Genomic DNA, 21227 nt, shown 5'->3' with positions numbered 1-21227 from the left:
CATATGGAGTCTGATCCTGCGTGGGGAGGTGAGAGTGGCGATGGGACCTTAGTTACACACAAGAAATTGATGAAATAAATGAATATATTAAAGACAAGAGAGTTACAATAGGAAATGGAGTCAACTATGGAGAGGAAGAAAGCTAGGCTGAACCCTGTAGTACTGGAAATACACTGGAGGTACTAGTGTGACCTTCTATCTATATAGATATAAAATAAATATAGATGTACATAAATACATCTATTTTCTCACCATGTCCACTGAGAGGACCAGGGAGCAGACACACTCCAAGAAACGATGAGCCCAGAACCTGACTTCTAAATATCATTCTTCACTAAAAGGAAACAGCTTTTTGGAGAAATGGCTGATACCAGGGTTGCGGCAAAGAAAGTGGAAAATGAGGCTGGAACCTCTTGTTGTGGCAGAAGGAAAGCAGAACTCAGAGAACATGTCAAATCCACAGAAGCCTGCTGCAAGGGGGCCACGGCTGATCAATCTGGGACAACTTGGGCATCAAAATAAAGAGATTATGGATTGAAACTGAATGAATATACAGCAAACAAGTCCACAGATATAAATAAACGAATGCATTGATAGTGTGATGGGGAACAGAATATTTAAGTATACATATGCCAATACAAATCACGAAAGACCATTAATTACATGAGTAACTTTTCAGTAGAAAACCTGTTAGACACACATTAATCAAGTGATCAAACTGGACATTATCAGTAATGGGACAACTGGTACTATGTGGTATCTGACCAGATGCAAGGAGAACACAGCATCACTTTTGTGATATTCCTGCCAAAGTTGAACAACCCGAATGACCTGAATGAGGAAACATCAGACAAATCCAAGCTAAGAGGCATTCTGCAAAATAACTCTCCTGTAACTGTCAAAGCTGTCAAGATCGTGGGGGTCAGTTAAGTCTGGGAAATTGTTACAGATGAAGGAGGCTAAGGTGAACAACTAGGTACAAGGTGGTGTGGTTCTGAAACGGATGAAACGGATGTCTTTTGCTATGAAAGACGTCAAGTAGCAAAACTTGGAAGACTGAACTGTAATCCAGCCTGGGCAACAGGAGCAAAACTCTGTCTCAAAAACCAAACAAACAAACAAAACCCTGCCTGAAGACTGAACAGTAGCAAAATATCAGTGTTAATTTTCTAATTTTGATGGTTGTATCGTGGTTACGTTCGAGAAGGTCCTTGTTTGTAGGAAATACACCAAAAAGTGTTTGGAGCTGATGAGGCAACATGTCGGCAAATAAATACTCTCAAATTATTTAGGAAGAGTTTTAAGATTATTTCATAACACATTTTTTAAAATAAAACAAACATTAGAATTGCACTTGAAATTCCAAACTAAAGTCAAAAAAAGCTTCCATATTCTGGAATTTTCCTGCCACAACTTTCCTAGCTTTTCTTTGTGAAACTAAAGGAACTTACTGCTTATTAGACTATGAAAATCTTACCAATACTACTTATTATGCCCAAAAGTCTGATATACATATATATATACACGTATATCAGTACTAAATTACACTGCTAAGTTCCCAAAGCCTATGAATTCCCAGATTTAATCATTGGCCTTTGTCTATAATGTTATCAAAAGAGACTCCAAAGAATGGGAAAGATTTAAGCAATACTTTAAAGATTTACCTAAAACATCTAAACCAAATCTTACAGAAGTCCTAGGATATTCACTAACATACAAAGTTCTTATAAACAATTTCTAAATATTTCAAGATGCTAATCCAGAGTAGCTCCTGGCATTTCCTGACCAGGCTCTCTTCACCACCCCCTCATCCACAGAGGGCATGCAATATCTACTCGCACCATGCTTCTTGCCTGATCCCTAGGAAGCCTTCTCAAATCCCAAGGCTGGGCCTCGCTTTTGCTCTCAGAACATGCTAAGCTTCCTTCTGGCCTGGCAGAACCGCATCTAGTAAAATCCTTTACTTCTGTGTCAGTTTCCCTGCCGTGTGCACCTCAAAGGCTGGAGTGCATCTTAGTCATCTTTGTACCCTCCAGATTTCATCTTGCCCAGTCAAATCTATCCACAGTATATCTTTTAACACTCTTATGCAGTGGTATCCTAGCTTGGGTCCTGGAACAGATAAAAGACACTGACAGAAAAACAAGTGAAATCCAAATAGAAGCTGTAATTTAATAGTTGTGTGCCATTTTAAATTTCTTAGTTATGAAAAATGTGCCATGGCTATATAAGATGTTACTATTAGGGGAAGCTGGGTGAAAGGTATATAGAACCTATGCTATCTTTGCAAACTTTTTTTGGTAAATCTAAAGTTGTTCCAAAACAAAAAGCTTAAAAACAACGAAAAAGGTGTTAGTCCATAGCCAGGAAGAACTTTATTTAGGGCTGAGCAGATGACAGCTACTTACTCTCTGCCTTTTCTTTCTTCATGTACTTCATTCCAGCCAATAAAGCTCCTCCAATAGCAAATGTGATTGCTAAAGACTTCCAGGAAACAGGCTACTAGGGCAGGGATTTCAAACATAAAAATTCTAGTAAGATGCAAACATTTAACCATATAAACTTATGACAGTAGTTTTTAATAAATATACACACAGGCCATGATGTTGTTAAATGTGCAAAATGTTTCAGGGATGAGAAAATGCTCAAAGTTTCTGTGGATGCAGTTAGGTCTGGGATCTGAATTACAAAGACAGTCATCTCCAAGGGAAAGTTCCCTAAGTCAGTTTCTCTTCACATTTAAAAAACAAACAAACAAAAATACAACCTCAAGTACCATGATTGTTACTATGTGTGACCCTGGCTCCAATGTGACTTAAAAACCAATTACGGCCCGGCGTCGTGGGTCACACCTGTAATCCCAGCACTTTGGGAGGCCGAGGCGGGTGGATCACCTGAGGTCTGGAGTTTGAGACCAGTATGGCCAACATGGTGAAATCTCATCTCCGCTAAAAATACAAAAATTAGCTGGGCGTGGTAGTGGGTCCCTCTAAACCCAGCTACACGGGAGGCTGAGGCAGGAGAATCGCTTGAACCAGGGAGGCGGAGGTTGCAGTGGGCCGAGATCCGGCCACTGCACTCCAGCCTGGGCAACAGAGCAAAACTCCGTCTCAAAACAAAATAAAAACCAAAAATCCAAACACACACACAAAAAAACCATTATCTGTTTATGCTGATACTGAGAATATAAACAAACCAAACGAAATTTGGGAGGTTAACCTAACTCTGGCTTCCAGAAGTAACAAAGCCAAAGTACAAGAGGCATCTAAAAGTGGAGCTTCCTGCAAATTACTGCCATTATTTCTTTGTACCCTTATTCAACTCCCCAAATGAGGAAGAAGTTGGCCAACTAGGCCTAACTCATTAACCTTCCCGCAGCTCCGAAAACCCACTTCTCTTACCACAGGATAGTGGCTCTCAAGTTCTTTCTGGGTCAGAATCGGAACTCGAGAGAACCCCAAGAAAAAGGCACATCCACACATAACTAAGTTCCATTTTTTGTTTCAATTTCAACATATACATGGAACTCTGGATGAGGCTCAAGTGACAAATTATAAAAGTCCTCGGACTCCTCAATCACAGTCAACTTTAGGTTCACACCCTTAAGAAAACCTGAAACTTAATTTTTTTTTTTTGGTGGAAACGCTAACATAAAATCCAAGTCCGGGCATCCAGCCACGTGGAGGGGGTGTAAGTAAGGTCTCAAGTTCTCTCTGGAGAACTGGGACTACCGGCTAAGCACGGGAAATGCAGGATGAAATTCCATGACGCAGGTAAGGCGCCCAAGCTGAGGACAACTTTAAGGGAGGCGGAGTGTCTGAGGTTAGTTACGATCAAGTGGGATGTGGCAGCTGGGCTGGCCGACAGCAGCGACGAGCACCAGAAGGGTTCCAGATGTGCACTCACCCCGGGCTTCGAGGGGCGCGTGGAGTCTCTGGGGCCCTTCTCCGACCACGGGGGTGGGGGTGGCGGCCTCGCCGTGCTGAGGGGCCGGGTTCCTAAGCAGTAGCCAGGGAGCCCCGAGGCACGCCACACCTCCGCTTGCCGCGAGCAGAGCTGCCTCAGCAAGACTCTCGCAGTCCCCTCGGCTGGGCCCCAAAGCTCGAGTCCGCGAGGCAAGAAGCGCCAAAGTTGGCCACCCAGAGGCCGCATAACTCGTCCGGGTACTAGGACCAGCATCGCCATGAACTTCGGAGACCGGGTATCCTCTGACCCTTCCTGCGATTTCCGGTAACGTTTCGCTTCCTCCGGAAGTCGGAAGGAGCCGCTCTGTCCGTCCCGCTCGTTGGTGGCGCGGTTGCTTATCCCGTAGGCAGGATCCTTTCAGCTGAGGGGCCGGCGCACGGTAGGTGGTTGCTTGCGGCTGGAGGCGGGTCCGGCGCGGGCTGGGCGGTGCCACGGGACCTCGGAGCCACGGAAGGGGGATGCCTTAGGGGTCCAGGTGGGCGGCTGGGCCGAGGCAAGGCGGCCCGAAGCGCTGGGGGCGCGCCGCCTTGGTCGGGGGCTTAGGTGACCACAGCCAGCTCCTCGCCCCGGGGACACCCCAACCTCGGAAGAGAGAACACACTGCCTAGAAACCCACAGGACTAGGCAGCCCCCGTAACCCTTCCTTGTCTGGCCGACTTTGTCAACGTCGTCCTGCCGGCCAAGAGGAAGTGCAAGATTGTTGACTCCTTTACATCTTTGAAATAGAAACCGACCCATTGCAATTGAAATAATCTGTAACTTAAAAAAAAAAATTGCTAATTAGGATAATTTGAGTGGTTTGGGTGGTCTGGAAGAACTTTAAATGCCCAGCGCTTCTAGTTATTTAATATTATATTGTACCCTAATTAATAAAGCATAGCAGTGTATAAAGAAGTGTAGATGGCATGATATCCCGTCCCTTAACTTAGTCTTTCTGGGCCCCAGTTTCTTAAAATACTCTCACGGACTCCCTTGCTTCCTAAAGTTTCGTGATTTGAAGTTTGTTATGGGTTCCTCGCCTGGAACTGCTTATGTTCCTTATTAATGAGGCCAAGAGCATCCGTATGTTTTTCGTTCCTTGTGCAAGTCTAACTTCATTCCATCTGCCTTTATTTATATCTTTAAGATTCGCAATATTAACCACTTCCTCCCTGCCCCTACCTCGGTGGTTGCTTTGCAAAAACCTCTAATGACTTAACTACAGATCCCGCTCCTGTGTGGCTTTTTTTTTTCCCGCAAGGGACCGACACCGAGTAGGAGAAACTCGTGCTCTGGTGAGTGTTGGACCAGAGCATGGTTGGTTTGCTTGTTTTCTATGAGTTGGCCATACTAGCCAACTGTGTTGCTCTCTAACCCAGTAACGGAGCATCCTGTTACCTGTGTTTTTTGATTGTTGGTTGGACTAGGATTTTCAGAAATTTCTGCCAGAGTTCTTAAATGTTTGTTCAGCACTTCAAGTCGTTAATCAAACTATTTTTTTTCTATCTTAAAGTTGCCCGTGGGTAAGATTTTTACTCTTTTATCTTTGTGTATTTGTTTGCCCAGGGATAATTTTTTCCTGTAATTGACAAAAAGACATAAAAGTACCTTGTGTAGTCAGGCAAATAGCATACAAAAAGTATTGTTCATCTCTAATTGCCCAATTGTAGGTTACCTGATCAGACACCCAAATTAAGATTGAAGTCAGTGTTTCTAGCTCATCTATTAAATTTTATTTGCTAAAGTGCTTCTTTTAGTAGCAACTTCTTCATATTAATTTTATAATATTAAATAAAATACTATCATTGAAAACAGTTCTTGGGGCCAGATGTGGTGGCTCCCGCCTGTAATGCCATCATTTTGGGAGGCGGAGGTGAGTGGATCGCTGGAGCCTAGGAGTTTGAAACTGCAGTGAGCTGTGATCAGGCCACTGCATTCCAGTCTAGGCAACAAAGCAAGACTATGCCTCTAAAAAATAAATAAAATAAAAATAAAATAGTTCCTGACTCAAAGTAGGTGTTTTATAACTGCATTTTGGATGAATTGCTAGTAACACCTGAGCCTGATGGCAAGGACCCATGAAACCTTAGTGTCAGAAGGTGCCTACAGTGTTATCGTGTATATCCTTATCACTTTTATTACTGCTGTGAAACCACCAAAGTTAACAATTGAGGTTTATGTTTTGTTTTCCAAGTTAGATATTTTTCTTTTTTCTTTTCTTTCTTTTTGTTTTTTGAGACGCAGTCTCCCTCTGTCGCCCAGGCTGGAGTGTGCAGTGGTGCGATCTCAGCTCACTGCAACCTCTGCCTCCTGGGTTCAAGTGATTCTCCTCCTTCATCCTCCCAAGTAGCTGGGACTACAGGTGCGTGCCACCAGCCTGGCTAATTTTTTTTTTTTTTAATGTATTTTTGGTAGAGACAGTGTTTCATCGTGTTAGCCAGGACAGTCTCAGTTTCCTGATGAGATCCGCCCGCCTCAGCCTCCCAAAGTGCTAGATTACAGGCGTGAGCCCCTGTACCCGGCCCCAATTTAGATATTTTTCTTGAGAGAAGCAGGGCATGGATTAGTATCATCTGATATTGGTTCTATCAATAGTGATCAGATTTTGTTCTTGACATAACTTTAGGCTGGTTTGACTGGGACAGCTAGGCCCTAACTTTTTGTGAACTTCCCAGCACCCTAATGTGTTTACTGCATTTTTGTTCCAGACCCCTGCCCCTTGGGCCTAACTCCTAACCACAAACATTTCCTGTCCCGACTTAAGTTTCCTTTTGGTATGCTCTCTGCATAGAAAACGTCTGCTGCACCCTTAGGCTAGGAGCCTCTGTTAACAGTAGTTTCTCTTAACAGAGTCTCCTTTATTAATCTCTAGACTTCCCCTGCTGCCCCCTTCACCTTTGACAATAGAGTGAAGGAAACATACTTTTTTCAGGATAGAGCTACTTCTTTTACAAGTTCATTATTGATGCTTGAAGGCTTTCCACAAGGAACTTCAGCCTTCTGCCAATCTTAAGTATTGGAGAAGTTTTATTAGTATGATCTTGTAGCAACTTTTCAGTAATTAAGCATCCTTGGATATGGGAGGCCTTGAGGCAGGTGGATCACTTGAGCTCAGGAGCTTGAGACCAGCCTGGACAACATGGCAAAACCCTATCTCTACAAAAACAAAAGAAAAAAGCCCCCCAAAAAAGCCAAGTGTGGTGGTACATGCCTGTAGTCCTAGCTACCAGGGAGGCTGAATTGGGAGGATCACGTGAGCCCAGGAAGTCGAGGCTACAGTGAGCCGTGATTGCACCACTGCACTCCAGCCTGGGCAACAGGCAACAGAGCCAGACCCTGTCTCAGAAAAGAAAAAAAAAAAAAAAAAAAAAAAAAAAAAAAAATATATATATATATATATATATATATATATATATATATATATATATATATATGTATGCCTAAGGTGGTTTTCTCAAAATGCTGGCTACTTACCCTGTACCATGACTTGATGGGAATTTTGAGAGCAACTCTTACAAACTTTTCTACATTATTCTCTTCTATTAAAATGTTGCAGTAGTTTCAATTATCTGAGGCTCATTAGACAGATTTTCAGATATATAATTTTAAAATTATTTTCTTAACATGCATAGAGTACTTTATGGTTTACAGAGATTTACAAAGTAATAGTTTACTGTGATCATAACTCAGTTGAAGCTCACAATAACCTGTTGAAGGTTATTTTGCTCCAGGAAACACAAGGACTATAATTCAGTTCTGGGTCTTTCCTTTCAAAGCACTTTCAGCACTTCATAATACCTCTTTAAAACTTAGATAATGTAGCATATAATAAATGGTGCAGGCAGACTTTGAAAACAAAGTTCACTAAAAACTTGCCATTCTCCTTTCTATTCAAAAGCGAAATATTTCCTTAGGTCTTCTAATTTTTCCAGGTTTGATTTTCTCTAAATTTTTGAATTTTTTTTTTAAACTTTATAATTTTTTTTTTTTTTTTTTTTTTTTTTTTTGAGATGGAGCCTCGCTCTGTTGCCCAGGCTGGAGTGCAGTAGCACGATCTCTGTTCACTGCCAGCTCCGCCTCCCAGGTTCACGCCATTCTCTTACCTCAGCGTCCTGAGTAGCTGGGACTACAGATGCCTGCCCCCACACCCAGCTAATTTTTGTATTTTTAGTAGAGATGGGGTTTCACCATGTTAGCCAGGATGGTCTCGATCTCCTGACCTCGTGATCCGCCCGCCTCGGCCTCCCAAAGTGCTGGGATTACAGGTGTGAGCCACCGTGCCTGGCCTATATATACATTTTTAAACACACATAAAAGTCATAAAAGTAGTTAGAATAAACCTCTTGCACCCATTCCTAGCTTCAACAATTATCCTCTACTCACTGATTTTTTTGTGTGTGTCTGTATTTGGTGGAAGGAGGGAGCTATTTTGAAAAACTTTCTGACATTAGAATGCATATTAATTCTAAATTTCCTCACTGGAGGTGGCTTTGAGTTTTTGATCTCTCTGTTCACCAGGACCAATCTTTCTGAGCTCCCTCAACATCTCCCTGAACCAAGAAAGGAAAGGCTAAACTCGCTAGGAGAGTCAGTTCCCTAACCACCTGGTTCTTTTTGCCCTGACATACTCACTTCTGATCCTGTCTTCCCTGAATGTGTTTCTGAAATCTGAAATGCTCCCAAATCAGAAACTTGAGCACCAACATAAAGCTCAAAGGAAATGTTCATTGGAGCATTTTGGATTTTGGATTTTCAGATCAGGAATGCTCAACTGTTAAGTATATTCCAAAATCTGAAAAAGTTCGAAATCTAAAACACTTCTGGTCCCAAGTATTTTGGATAAAGGGATACTAACCTTATTTTTAAAAGCCATGTATACTCAACACTTTGGATCTCTCTTTTTCCCCCAGAACACATTGCTATTTTGAAGTGTGCCCCTTGGTGCTTCTCTCCACATTAACTTTCCTTAAAAATTGCCAGTTCTTAGGATAGCCTTGAGTTTTTCTAAACTGAACTGTGTTCCAGTGGAAGGTGTATTTGAGAGGATTTTGGTATCAAATGACAGAAAATAAATTTGATTTAGCTTTAAGCCCAGGAGAATTTATGTGCTGATATGTGTAACTGAATGACCAGAAATGGTTCTACCAGGGACAGGTGAATTTAGGTATTCAACTAATGTTTTCAGAAATCTCTGTCTTTCCATCATTCAGAATTGTTTCCTTCTATGTTGGATTTCTTGTCCGTTCATTTTTCTCCAAAAATTGAAGCCTTAGTTTATCAGCTTAGGAGACAGTGACTACTTTTGCTAGTAGTGCCAGCGCCTGTCCCAGGGCTGATGCTTACTGTGACCTAGCTTGAGTTGCATGCCTACCCCTAACTGGCCAGAGGAAACTAGGCTTTTATTGGCCAGGTCTGGGCCATGTGTCTGCGATTTCACTTCCCCAGCTGGTGAATGGGGATGGAGGTCAGACCACAAGAACTGAGAGTGGGAAATTGGAAAAATGCCTAGAGAAAAATTGGGGTGCTGTCACCTTAAGAACAGGAAATGAATGCTGGGTAGGCAAAAATAACAGCTGTCTTCTGGAGAGAAGATCCAGTTCATTGGGACTCTATCCCCTCGAGGAGATCCACAACACATATTGTCACCATAAAGCTCTGAATTTAAAGACAAAAACAAGCTCACTTGGCAGGGGATAAGATCACCCCCCACAAATAGTTTTCTCTTAACCTTGGTGATAATATTCATGTTATATACTTGCTAAGTTATCTTCTGATTTGATTCTTCTATTAATCTGAACTTGGAATCGCAAATATTTGAAACCTAACATAAGGCTAGAGATTTTTAAACTGACTTAGATGGATTTTTGTATTTCCTGTAATTTATTGAAGTTACCCGCTTTTCCAATCAGATTACCTCTAATTTACACACCCTCATACATACTTACTGGCTTGCTATCTAATGAGATTTTCAGATGGGGGCTGCAGGAAGAAGCGGGCAAATTAAAAAAAGTATGAGAATACCATGTGTAAGGATTTCCATCTCTTTCTGGTGCTGTTACCTATTTTAGGGCTAGATATACCCAACCAGATTAAGGAAGAAAGTAGCTGAAACTCATAATTAGGTGGATTAAAGAGTGTATCATTAGTAACAACAGTTTTAGGATGAAAAGAGGCCCCTAATTCTCAGATAAGTCAAATCGAAGTCTTATCCTTATTCCAATTGTGGAGTTGTTTTCATCTCTTATAGGAGTACTCTTAGAGTTGGGATTTTACATGTCCGTAGAGGTTTCAGTAGGAACTCTGTAGATACATTTGTCAAATGACTAGAGATGAGGAGTCTGAAAGTAATTTTGGAAAGTCAAATGAATTTTTAGGTTTTAAATAATTCAGACACCACAGCAACAGTTAATTACTATAGTCTTTATGACAAAAATTGTTGACAATTTAGGATTTTGGCCTTTGATTTTTGTTTGAATCATTAGCGTTCTGGGCTCATTTAAGAGATTATAATTTACAGTTTAAACAATCGAATAATAGTTTTTTCAAGGTTAAATCTTGCTCTTTTTGGCCACTGAGGCAGGGCAGAGATCATTTATAAGAAGAAAAGATTTCATCTTTTCTGTTTTGATGTGGGGTAGGTTAATATTCAAGTTTAAAAGAAAAAAAAACCCTGGTTCAAATTAGGATCCAGGGCTGGTGTGGTGTCTCCTACCTGTAATCCCAGCTACTTGGGAGGCTGAGGTGGAAGGATTGCTTGGGTCCAAGACCAGCCTGGGCAGCATAGTGAGACCATGCAAAAAAAAAAAAAAAAAAAAAAAAAACCACAAACAAAAAAAGCAAATTTTAATCCCAACTATTGAAGAAGCAGGAACCACTGCTCACAGAAATGATAATAGTCACGTCAGTTGGTTTTTGTGCTGGATGTTTTTGTTATTGTTGTTTCAAATTATTCCTCTCCTTTCATATCTGCATTGCCTCCCCCTCACCTATTACTTCAGATATAAAATATGAGAAACTTATTTTGGGTGACCTACCCACCAAGGAAGAGCAAAGATTCAGCCTGACACAAAATAACCCATAATAGGAATCTTGCAAAGTACATACAGTGAATGAATGTAATATACAGCTTACTTAAAAAAATAATAATCTTGAAGTTTTTGATAGAATTATTTGGTGTTTGTGGGACAGGTGTGTGTGTGTGTGGGGGGGGGCGTGTGTGTGTGTGTTTAAAATGAATATTTCTTAAAAATCAGCCATTATTCCAGACTTAAATTGGACTTTATTAGCATTAGAATGTCTATTTATTGATAGGATAGTACCTTTTGTAAATTGTTACTCTTCTGAAAGAGATTATCTATTTTCCAGAAGAGAAAGCGAGTGTTTTAGATGGTTAGTAGTTTAGACCTAAGACTGTTGGACTCTAAAGCCCATGTACTTTTTCCTGTACCAAGCTGTCTAATGAATTAACCTTTAACATTCCCTTTATCATTTTCTGCAGTGAAATTGGGAAATTAAAACGTTTATAATTTAGCTGTCTTTTTTTACTTTAGTTTATTTAGAAACCTGTTTGGAGGTTATGGATGATAAACCCAGCCCTGAAGCCCTAAGTGAGAGTTCAGAGCGTCTTTTCTCCTTTGGCGTTATTGCAGATGTTCAATATGCTGACTTAGAAGATGGCTTTAATTTCCAAGGAACCAGGCGGCGATACTACAGACATAGTCTTCTTCACTTACAGGGCGCCATTGAAGACTGGAATAATGAAAGCAGCACGCCCTGTTGTGTCCTTCAGCTTGGCGATATCATCGATGGATATAATGCACAGTATAATGCATCCGAAAAGTCCCTAGAACTTGTTATGGACACATTCAAGAGGCTTAAAGTGCCAGTTCATCATACATGGGGAAACCACGAATTCTATAACTTCAGTAGAGAGTATTTAACACACTCTAAACTTAACACTAAGTTTCTAGAAGATCAGATCGTACATCATCCCGAGACCATGCCTTCAGAGGATTATTATGCTTATCATTTTGTACCATTCCCTAAATTCCGGTTCGTTTTACTTGATGCGTATGACTTGAGTGTCTTGGGCATGGATCAGTCTTCTCCAAAATACGAGCAGTGTATGAAGATATTGAGGGAGCACAATCCAAATACGGAACTGAATAGTCCTCAAGGTGAATTATTCCTTTGAGCTGAGAATCTAATAGATTGTCTTTAAATTCTTCAACTACCTTTTATTCAGCAGGAAGATGGACAATTAAGGTAAAAGAATATTGTCACTTGTTCAGGGTCAGGATTTCTCACACGCCTGCTCTCACATGGATTGGTTACAGCTTATTCAAGATTGATTAACAGATATTTTAAATGCCTATTCTAGGCCGGGCACTTTTTCCAGAAGTAGCTATTCTGAGCTGTAAACAATACTAACAATATTAACTTTTTTGATGGATGGAATGGAGGGAGCAAACACAGTAAGTGGGCAAGACATGATAAATGAAACAGAAACAAGGTTATTTCCATGGTCATAAGTGCTGCCAAGGAAATAGCGTATGATGTTATAGAGTGTTGTGGAAAAGGATTAGGGTTACTATTTTAGATTAGGTGATTAGGGAAAGCCTCTCCAAGGAGAAAGATATTTAAGCTGAGACCTAAATGACAAGGAGGAGTCTCCCTGGGAAAGAATGGGCATAGGGAGTTAGCAGACTGAGGGAAAAACATGCACAGGCACTAAATGGAATAAGACTTGAGCACTGTTGAAGAGCACAGGAAAGGGCCAGGGAGGTACAAGATGATTTTGGAGTGTAAACAGGGCCAAGACTATGTAGTGGCTCAGTGGACTTAATAAGAAGTTTGCATTTTTAGTCTAATGGAAAACCAGCGAAGTAAGCAGGGGACTGTCAAGAGTGAGATGCAGTGTGATGTATTTATATATTTCTCTAAATGCTTGTGATTTCCTATTTTAAGTTGATTATTGCTAATCAGATGTTCGTAAAGAAAAAACAAGTGTCCCTACATTAACTAAATTTGAATGTCCAAATGAGGGGAAAAAATGACTTTTGATGGGTCTAACTTACTGAATTCATTTCAGGACTTTCTGAGCCCCAGTTTGTCCAGTTTAATGGAGGATTCAGCCAAGAACAGCTAAACTGGTTGAATGAAGTGCTTACATTCTCTGACACAAACCAAGAAAAGGTGGTGATTGTGAGTAAGTATTTAAATTATCTGATTACACCAACATTTTAGAGATTGGGAAAAGTTAGGTGTTAAAGCATACTAACAATATTTGTGTTTTGATATCCTCTTTCTATAAAATGGACACTTAGTTTAAACATTTCTGTTGAGAAACCACCTGAATATAAGATTAACATTTAAGGATGAAACAGGAAAACGTAAATAACAGAAACATCTTGCCATATATTGGAGCCTGTGAGTTGGTCTTTTAGGTTCAAAGTCGAATTTCCTCAAATGAGATCAGTTTATGAAGTAATTTCTTTTTTAAACATTAATATTATTATTGAAATCATTTTAGATTCACATGCATTTGTAAGAAATAATTCAGAGCAGTCACTTCTATGCTTTGCTGTTTCCCCCAACGTTAACATTTTGTAAAACTTTAGTATAATATCACTAGCAGAATAGTGACATTAATACGAAAATAAACACTCCAGAAGTTTGGCTTTTTCTAAGTTTTTTTTTTTTTTTTAAACCCTCTCTCCATAAGAGAAGCAAGAACCCAAAGGTGAGATGACTTCACCATGATAACTAAGACATAAAAATTACCAAGAAACTTGACTCAAAATTAAAAACAAGCTGAATTCAGCCTGGCCAACATGATGAAAGCCCATCTCTACTAAAAATATAAAAAAAAGTTAGCAGGGCATGGTGGCACGCGCCTGTAGCTCCAGCTACTTGGGAGGCTGAGGCAGGAGAATTGCATGAACCAGAAGGTGGAGGTTGCAGTGAGCCGAGATCATGCCACTGCACTCCAGCCTGGGTAACAAAGATCTTATCTCAAAAATAAATAAATAAATACATAAATAAAGCCAAGCACAAAGAAAAAACACTGAGCTGAATTCTGAAGTGTGGAATCCAGGATGCAATCTTATAAAGGAGCTTGATGCCACACTAAACAATTTGTTGGTGGAAGTCAGTACCAGGGCGTAGATCTTTTCCTCAAGGTAGGAAGCCCTGAGTTTCTTAAACTCTAATGAAGTAATTTCTAAGTGAGAAATTCCGTTCGGGGACCATACCAAATCTCAGCCTTCGAGACCTGCCTGTCAGCAAAGTGGCCACCAAACAGAGGCCACTGCTGCCTAGATGCAGGAAAATGCATCCCCTGGTATTACAGGGGATGCGGGCTAAAGGCTCAGCTGGCAGGGAGCACTGTGCAGTTCTCTAGCTGTGCCTCCCACAGAGTCACAAGGAAGTTAGATTTGTATAATTTTCATTTAGAATCATTTTTGATGGATACACTGCCATCAGAGATTGTAGGAATCCAGGGGTGCTTAAAACGCGTGTGTGCGCGCATGCGCACGTGAAGACACACATACACGGAATTGAATTTGGATTTGCAGCATGATGGGGAGACTTGGATTGGAGATTGAGATTAGAGCCCTTGGTTTAGAATTAGAATTGATGTGGGGTAACAAGTGAGAAGGCTAGACTGAGAGCCGGAAGGACAGGATGCCATTCTGGCTCTGGTTTATATGAACTGTGTGGGCCTGGGCAAATAGCAAACCTATAAACTGCAGTATTCTCAATAGTGTATCTAATGAAATTATGAATATGAAACCCCTGGCCAAGCACAGTGGCTCATGCCTGTAATCCCAGCACTTTGGGAGGCTGAGGTGGGCGGATCATGAGGTCAGGGTTCTAGACCAGCCTGACCAACATGGTGAAACCCCATCTCTACTAAAAATACAAAAATTAGCCAGACGTGGTGGCAGGTGCCTGTAATCCCAGCTACTTGGGGGGCTGAGGCAGGAGAATCACCTGAAACCAGAAGGTGGAGGTTGCAGTGAGCCAAGATCACCCCACTGCACTCCAGCCTGGGCAACAAGAGTGAAACTCCGTCTCAAAAAAAAAAAAAAGAAACCCCTTTGAAAATGATAGGCTATTCAGATAGTTGATTATATAAAACTATATTTCTATCTGTAAAGGTAGTTTTTACTTATTAATCTTCCACTGATGTGGTAAAAACACATAGAAGGAGCAGAAGTGTTTCTGCTACCACTCGAATACCAAATGTCATTCAAGGGTTGGAAGAGATGAGTGCCCTTGGGTTGCTGGAATGATGTGACACCTTTTGGTTCTGTAATAACTGGTCTCAGAAACTAGGATACTTCTTGACTTGTGTCTGCTTTTAAGTTTTCCACTGTCAGCCTGTTCTGGAGCTGAAAGGAAGCTAGAGATCATATAGCAAGCCTTTGAATTGTAAAGATAAGGAAACTGAAGCCCAAAGAGACTGAATTGCATAGCAGAATCATGGAGCTGCTGACAGCACTGAGACTAGAATCCATGCTTTATGTCTCCATCCCCTTTCCCATGTGATCCTGTGTTCTTCCCTTTTCTTTTTACTCATGGCGGTACACCTATCTAGCTTAGCAGTCTCTTAAATTTCTTCTACCATTTGATGTAAGCCTAGAAACTGGAAAGGCAAACTTTTAAAAATGGAATGATTGAAGTTTTCTTTAGTAAAATTTAAAAGTTAAAGTGTAATAGACATTTTCTTTTGCTTTTTAACTTTCATGGTAGCTACTCCGAGGTCACCCTACGTTTTGAATTTTGGCCATGCAGTTGGAAGGATAGAATTGCCATTAGCTAAGATAGGGGACACGGCAGGATGAGGGGTGTGAGTGGAGAGGGCAGGGGTTCAGGTTTGGAAATAGAAGTTTCAGATGCCTACCAGACATCAGTGGAGATGTTGAGTGGGCAGTTTAGACATTAGAAGTCTGAAATTCAGAATAGAGATTTGGGCTAGATAATAAATGTGGAAATTGAAAGAATATAGATGACATTTAAGGCATATAAATCACTAAGAGATCACCAATGCATTAGGTATAAATAGAGAAGTCCGAAGACCAAGCATTCAGGTACTCCTGGTAAGACGTTGGGGAAATGAGGGGCAACTGGCAAAGGAGACTGGAAATTAGTGGCCATCGAAGTTGGGGAAAAACTAGAAAGACACCACTAGGGGAAACAGTGGGGTCCTGGAATCCAAGCGTTTCAGGGAGACGGGACAACTAATTGTGTCAAATGCTGCAGGGACTTGATAGATGAGTCAGTATGGCTTTGAGGTGCTGGAAAGCTGCACGCGCCTTTGGACGCTTAGCCCTTAGGTGGTACTCAGCGCGTGTATGCACTTTAAAAAAAAAAAAACAACAACTTGTATTACAGATATTAAGTAGAAGCATGTTTAAATTTTAGAATAAAAACGAACAATAGAAAAAAGTGATTTAATGGGAAGGTGCAACGTGAGCTGTACTTCAGAGTGAGAACCGTGGCTTGATCATAGATGTGTTGCTGTTAGAAATTCCAACTTCTCCTCACTCTACTTCCACATATCTCCTGTGGACGCCAGTATAAATCTTCCCTGTTTTAACTGTTTTTCATCTGTAAAGTGGGTATGGTTACCTTGATCTCATGGGTGTTTGAAGTCTCACAAATCAGTTCTGAGACATTGTTTATGTCAGTGACACATGATCCATGGCCCATCCCTAAACTGTTTGTTTATTTATTTATATTTACATTTTTTGAGACGGAGTCTCCCTTTGTCACCCAGGCTGAAGTGTGGTAGTGTGATCTTGGCTCACTGCAACCTCCACCTGCTGGGTTCAAGCAGTTCTTCTGCCTCAGCCTCCCGAGTAGCTGGGACTACAGGCACCCACCACCATGCCCGGCTGATTTTTATATTTTTAGTAGAAACAGGTTTCACCATGTTGTCCAGGCTGGTCTTGAACTCCTGGCCTCAGGTGATCCAGCTGCCTTGGCCTCCCAAAGTGTTGGGATTACAGGCATGAGCCACCACACCCGGCCTGCTCTTTATTTAGTGTTAAATCATTCTATGTATATAACATTCATATTTAAGGAAATCAATGGGATTGGATTCCAGCACAGCACCTGTCCAATTTCGGGCTGCCTTTGCAGACTGCCCTGCATAGGACACCCTCGATCTTCCTCAGTGTTTGGGCAGCTTGAGACGACGTAGGCCTTAGAGATTCAGGGTTTTGCCTCTGCAGCAGCCTGTCGCACCTCATGTGAACTGTCTCACCCTTCTAAGCTCCAGAGACGTGGCTGTAGATGGCCTAGTTTTCTCATGTGTGTGAATTCTCTCTGGTCTCAGTTCATTTGCATAATGAGATAGCAATTTTTTTTCTTTTTCTGAGTATTAACTTTCAGCCATTTATTTTTATAGAAGAGATATTTCTTGGCTTATAACTCTTCTTTTCTTTAACTAACAGGCCATCTTCCCATTTACCCAGAGGCCTCTGACAGTGTGTGCCTGGCCTGGAACTACAGAGATGCCCTGGCAGTCATTTGGTCTCATGAGTGCGTGGTGTGTTTCTTTGCTGGTCACACCCATGATGGTGGCTACTCTGAGGATCCTTTTGGTGTATATCACGTCAGCCTAGAAGGAGTTATTGAAACAGCTCCAGACAGCCAAGCGTTTGGCACAGTTCATGTCTATCCTGACAAAATGACGTTGAAAGGGAGAGGCAGAGTTCCAGACAGAATTATGAATTACAAGAAAGAAAGAGCCGTCCATTGTTAGTCTAATTTATTTTGTTTAACTTGATAGAAAATGAGCTTTGTATGTGTTTGTCCCTCCTAAACAAAAAAATAAAAATCCTCTGTCTCATTGTTTAGTATTCAGCTTGCATAACAAAATATATTTATAGTTTCAGTGTGTGTTGGTTGATAAAATACTCAAAAATGTTATTTTGGCTCATGTATCCATTGTAAGTTAGAAACAAACCAGGGAGGAGACTGAGGCAGGGGCGAATAGTCTTTGTGAGGGGCATATAGTCCTCCTGAGGGATTTTATTTGGCCTTACCTGATTCTTTTTTAACTTTTTACAAGGAGAATGTATTTACATGTATTAACTATGTAACTTCAAGTTCACCATATAAGCTCAGGTAAACTTTCTATTCACCCTGCTGTGTAAATGAGCTTTGCAGAATTTTTGTTCAGAACACGTATACTTGGATTTTTGTAGGCTTGTATTCCCATTTTGTAAACAAAATTACCAAGAGTTATTTCACGGGTAAGCATGTGGCGCTCCCATCCCTGTAAGAAGGGCCTCCAGAAAAGTCATGTAGTCCTCTTGGGATTCGTAGGACCAAGTGGCAGTGCAGCCATGTGCCAGCCAGTTTGGTCTGTTTGGGCCACCAACCACTGCTGTGTGAAGCTACAGCAGGTAAATGAATTTACACTGACTCCCTTTAAACACTAATGGGACATGTTTAACACCGTTTTCATATATGCTAAGGCTTATGTGCAGAAATACTAGATGGCAAATGGGAACTATTCAGATGTAGAGTATGATTCAGGGCCTAAACAACTATAAGAAGCATGCCTGTTGAATACATGGGCACTATAGGGATATAAAGGAGTATTAGCTTTCTATGGCTGCTGTAACAAATTCCCACAGACCTGTGGCTTAAATCAACACATACTTGTTCTCTTGCAGTTCTGGAGGTCAGAAGTCTGAAGTCATTTCCACTTGGCTGAAACCAAGGCGTTGGCAGGGCCGTGCTCCCTGAGGAGGGTCTAGGAGGAATCCTCTTCAGCCTCCAGAGCTGTACTTCTTGCATTCTGTGGATCATGGCCCCTTCTTCTATCTTCAAAGCCAGCAGCGTAGCATCTTCAGATCTTTCTTTACTGTCGTATCATATTCTCTGCTCTCCGTAGTCAGATCTACTTCAGCCTTTGTCTTGCAAGGACACTTACAGTAACATTTAGGGCCCATCCAGGTAAACCCCATCTCAGGATGGCTTAATCACAGCTGCAAAATTTATTTTGTGCTATAAGGTAACATAGGTTCCAGGGAATAGGACATGGATCTCTTTGAGGGCCATTGTTCAGCTGACCAGAGGTGACTATAATGTACTCTTGCACTCATAGATCTTACCATGAATTGGACATCCATCATTCAAATGTGTGAAATTTGCTGTTACACAAAGAAAGGACTGAGGGAACATGGAAGAGGAATTTAATTTTGTTCGAAGGGATTGGAGATGACATACAAAATGTAGAAAAATGACTTAAATAAGTGGGGAAGAGTATATCAAGTAGAATAGCAAAAGCAGAGGCATCGAAGGATATGCCAAAGTTAGACATGGCCAGTCATGCTGTGACGATTCACCAAAAAGGTGCCGGGCTGGGGGCAGGGGGATATGGCAAGAAATACGGCAGAAAAGGGCAGGCTGGGGCTATATTATGGAGAGCCTTGAATGATGGGCCAAGAGTTAGAATTTAACTTGTCAGATAGTGTGGAGCCCTTGGAGCTTTCTGAGCTGGGGAAATACATGATTAGATTTGTGTGAAATAGAGAACAATGGAAGAAAAATGTGAAGGTGAGAAAGATTTTAATAACAGAGGCTGGGCATGGTGGCTCACGCCTATAATCCCAGCACTTTGGGAGGCCGAGGTGGGTGGATCACTTGAGGTCAGGAGTTCTGGACCAGCCTGGCCAACATGGTGAAACCCCGTCTCTACTAAAAACACAAAAATTACCTGGGCATGGTGGCAGGTGCCTGTAGTCCCAGCTACTTGGGAGGCTGAGGCAGGAGAATCGCTTGAACCCAGGAGGTAGAGATTGCAGTGAGCTGAGATCGCGCCACTGCACTCCAGCCTGGGGGACAGAGCAAGACTCCATCTCAAAAAAAAAGATTTTAATAGAAATATTAAATTTAATAATACTTAAATTCAATTTCATTAATAAAGACTTCAGGCCGGGCGCGGTGGCTCAAGCCTGTAATCCCAGCACTTTGGGAGGCCGAGACGGGCGGATCACGAGGTCAGGAGATCGAGACCATCCTGGCTAACATGGTGAAACCCCGTCTCTACTAAAAAATACAAAAAACTAGCCAGGCGAGGTGGCGGGTGCCTGTAGTCCCAGCTACTCGGAAGGCTGAGGCAGGAGAATGGCGTAAACCCGGGAGGCGGAGCTTGCAGTGAGCTGAGATCCGGCCACTGCACTCCAACCTGGGTGACAGAGTGAGACTCTGTCTCCAAAAAAAAAAAAAAGTTGCCATCCAGATGCTTAAATATAGGACTGTCCAACAGAAATGCAATGTAGGCCACGCAAATAAAAGTAAACAGAAACAGATAAAATCAACTTAACGGTATATTTAACCCAATATAGCCAAAATACTGTTTCAACATGTAATCAATACAAAAAATATTTTACATTCTTTTGCTACCCATGTCTTTAAAATCCAGTGTATTTTACATTTAAAGCCCCCCTCATTTGGACAATAAAATTTCACTGAAAATACTGTATCTGTATTTAGGTATCATAAAATTTGCAATTGGAAAGTTAGATTCAAATACCCAAGTTGTTCTAAACACGGTAAGTTTTCTAATCATCAAGTACCCATTTTAAAATGAAAATGGAAATGAAAAAACAAAACCTCTCCTCCCTAGGGTTACTTTGGACATCCATTTGTAAAGAATGTGTATAGATTTTGACCTTATTTCTCATTTAGAAGGTACTTATATTCCCTATTTCCTTCCTGATTGGTCCCTAATTCCTTTATTCTATCCAGCTTCCCTTTCTTTCCAAGACATGCCTGCTCATTTGGTTCATCTAGAGTTCTCCTTGAGTTCACTGCACTGTGCCAGATCTGGATAAGATTAGTTTAGGGCTGGGCTAGGCATGGTGGCTCACACCTGTAATCCCAGCACTTTGGGAGGCTGAGGTGGACAGGTCACTTGAACTCAGGAGTTCAAGACCAGCCTGGGCAACTTGGCAAAACCCTGTCTCTACGAAGAATTTAAAAAAAAACTAGCCAGGCGTGGTGGTGCACACTTGTAGTCCTAGCTCTTTGGGAGGCTGAGGTAGGAGATCACCTGAGCCCCGGGAGGTCCAGTCTGCAGTGGGCCATGATCATACCACTGCACTCCAGCCTGGGCAACACAGTGAGACTGTCTTAAAAAAAAGAAAGAAAGAAAGATTGAGGTATAGCCCTCTCTTGAACCTCTATTTCAGTATATTACCCAATCCCTGCTCCCCTCTATTTTAATCATGGACAGCCCTCCGTAATCTTTCCGAATA

The 21227-nt window shown here is 41.5% G+C and overlaps 2 protein-coding genes across 5 annotated transcripts in view; one reads left to right on the top strand and one right to left on the bottom strand.

The window, feature by feature from the left end:
* LOC126939739 (protein SCO1 homolog, mitochondrial) overlaps positions 1-4262 on the bottom strand; it is a 28489-nt gene extending 24227 nt beyond the window's left edge. For both annotated transcript variants that reach the window (XM_050765401.1, XM_050765402.1), the window contains exons 1-2: positions 3907-4262; positions 2409-2499 (exon numbers count right to left, since the gene is read on the bottom strand). In XM_050765401.1, coding sequence (XP_050621358.1) covers positions 2409-2499; positions 3907-4185 — 370 coding nt within the window. In that variant the 5' untranslated portion in view covers positions 4186-4262. The remainder of the gene's footprint in view (positions 1-2408; positions 2500-3906) is intronic.
* Positions 4263-4264: 2 nt separating this feature from the next.
* On the top strand, positions 4265-20284 carry ADPRM (ADP-ribose/CDP-alcohol diphosphatase, manganese dependent). Of its 3 annotated transcripts, XM_050765375.1 has the most exons (5): positions 4265-4345; positions 11496-12122; positions 13037-13153; positions 17409-17714; positions 18639-20284. In XM_050765375.1, exons 2-5 carry the CDS (start codon positions 11522-11524, stop codon positions 18677-18679), a joined length of 1065 nt encoding a protein of 354 aa, XP_050621332.1. In that variant the 5' UTR covers positions 4265-4345; positions 11496-11521; the 3' UTR covers positions 18680-20284. The 3 variants fall into 3 exon arrangements, with proteins under 3 accessions (XP_050621332.1, XP_050621334.1, XP_050621333.1); XM_050765377.1 differs by lacking the exon at positions 18639-20284 and having other exon boundaries at positions 13037-13149; positions 17409-17816; XM_050765376.1 differs by lacking the exon at positions 18639-20284 and having other exon boundaries at positions 4266-4345; positions 17409-17816.
* Positions 20285-21227: the final 943 nt, after the last annotated feature.

Source organism: Macaca thibetana, chromosome 16 (assembly GCF_024542745.1).
Source record: "Macaca thibetana thibetana isolate TM-01 chromosome 16, ASM2454274v1, whole genome shotgun sequence".
NCBI classification, from domain to species: Eukaryota; Metazoa; Chordata; class Mammalia; order Primates; family Cercopithecidae; genus Macaca; species Macaca thibetana.
Note: the sequence above shows the minus strand (reverse complement) of the source record. Positions and strands in the feature narration are given on the sequence as shown.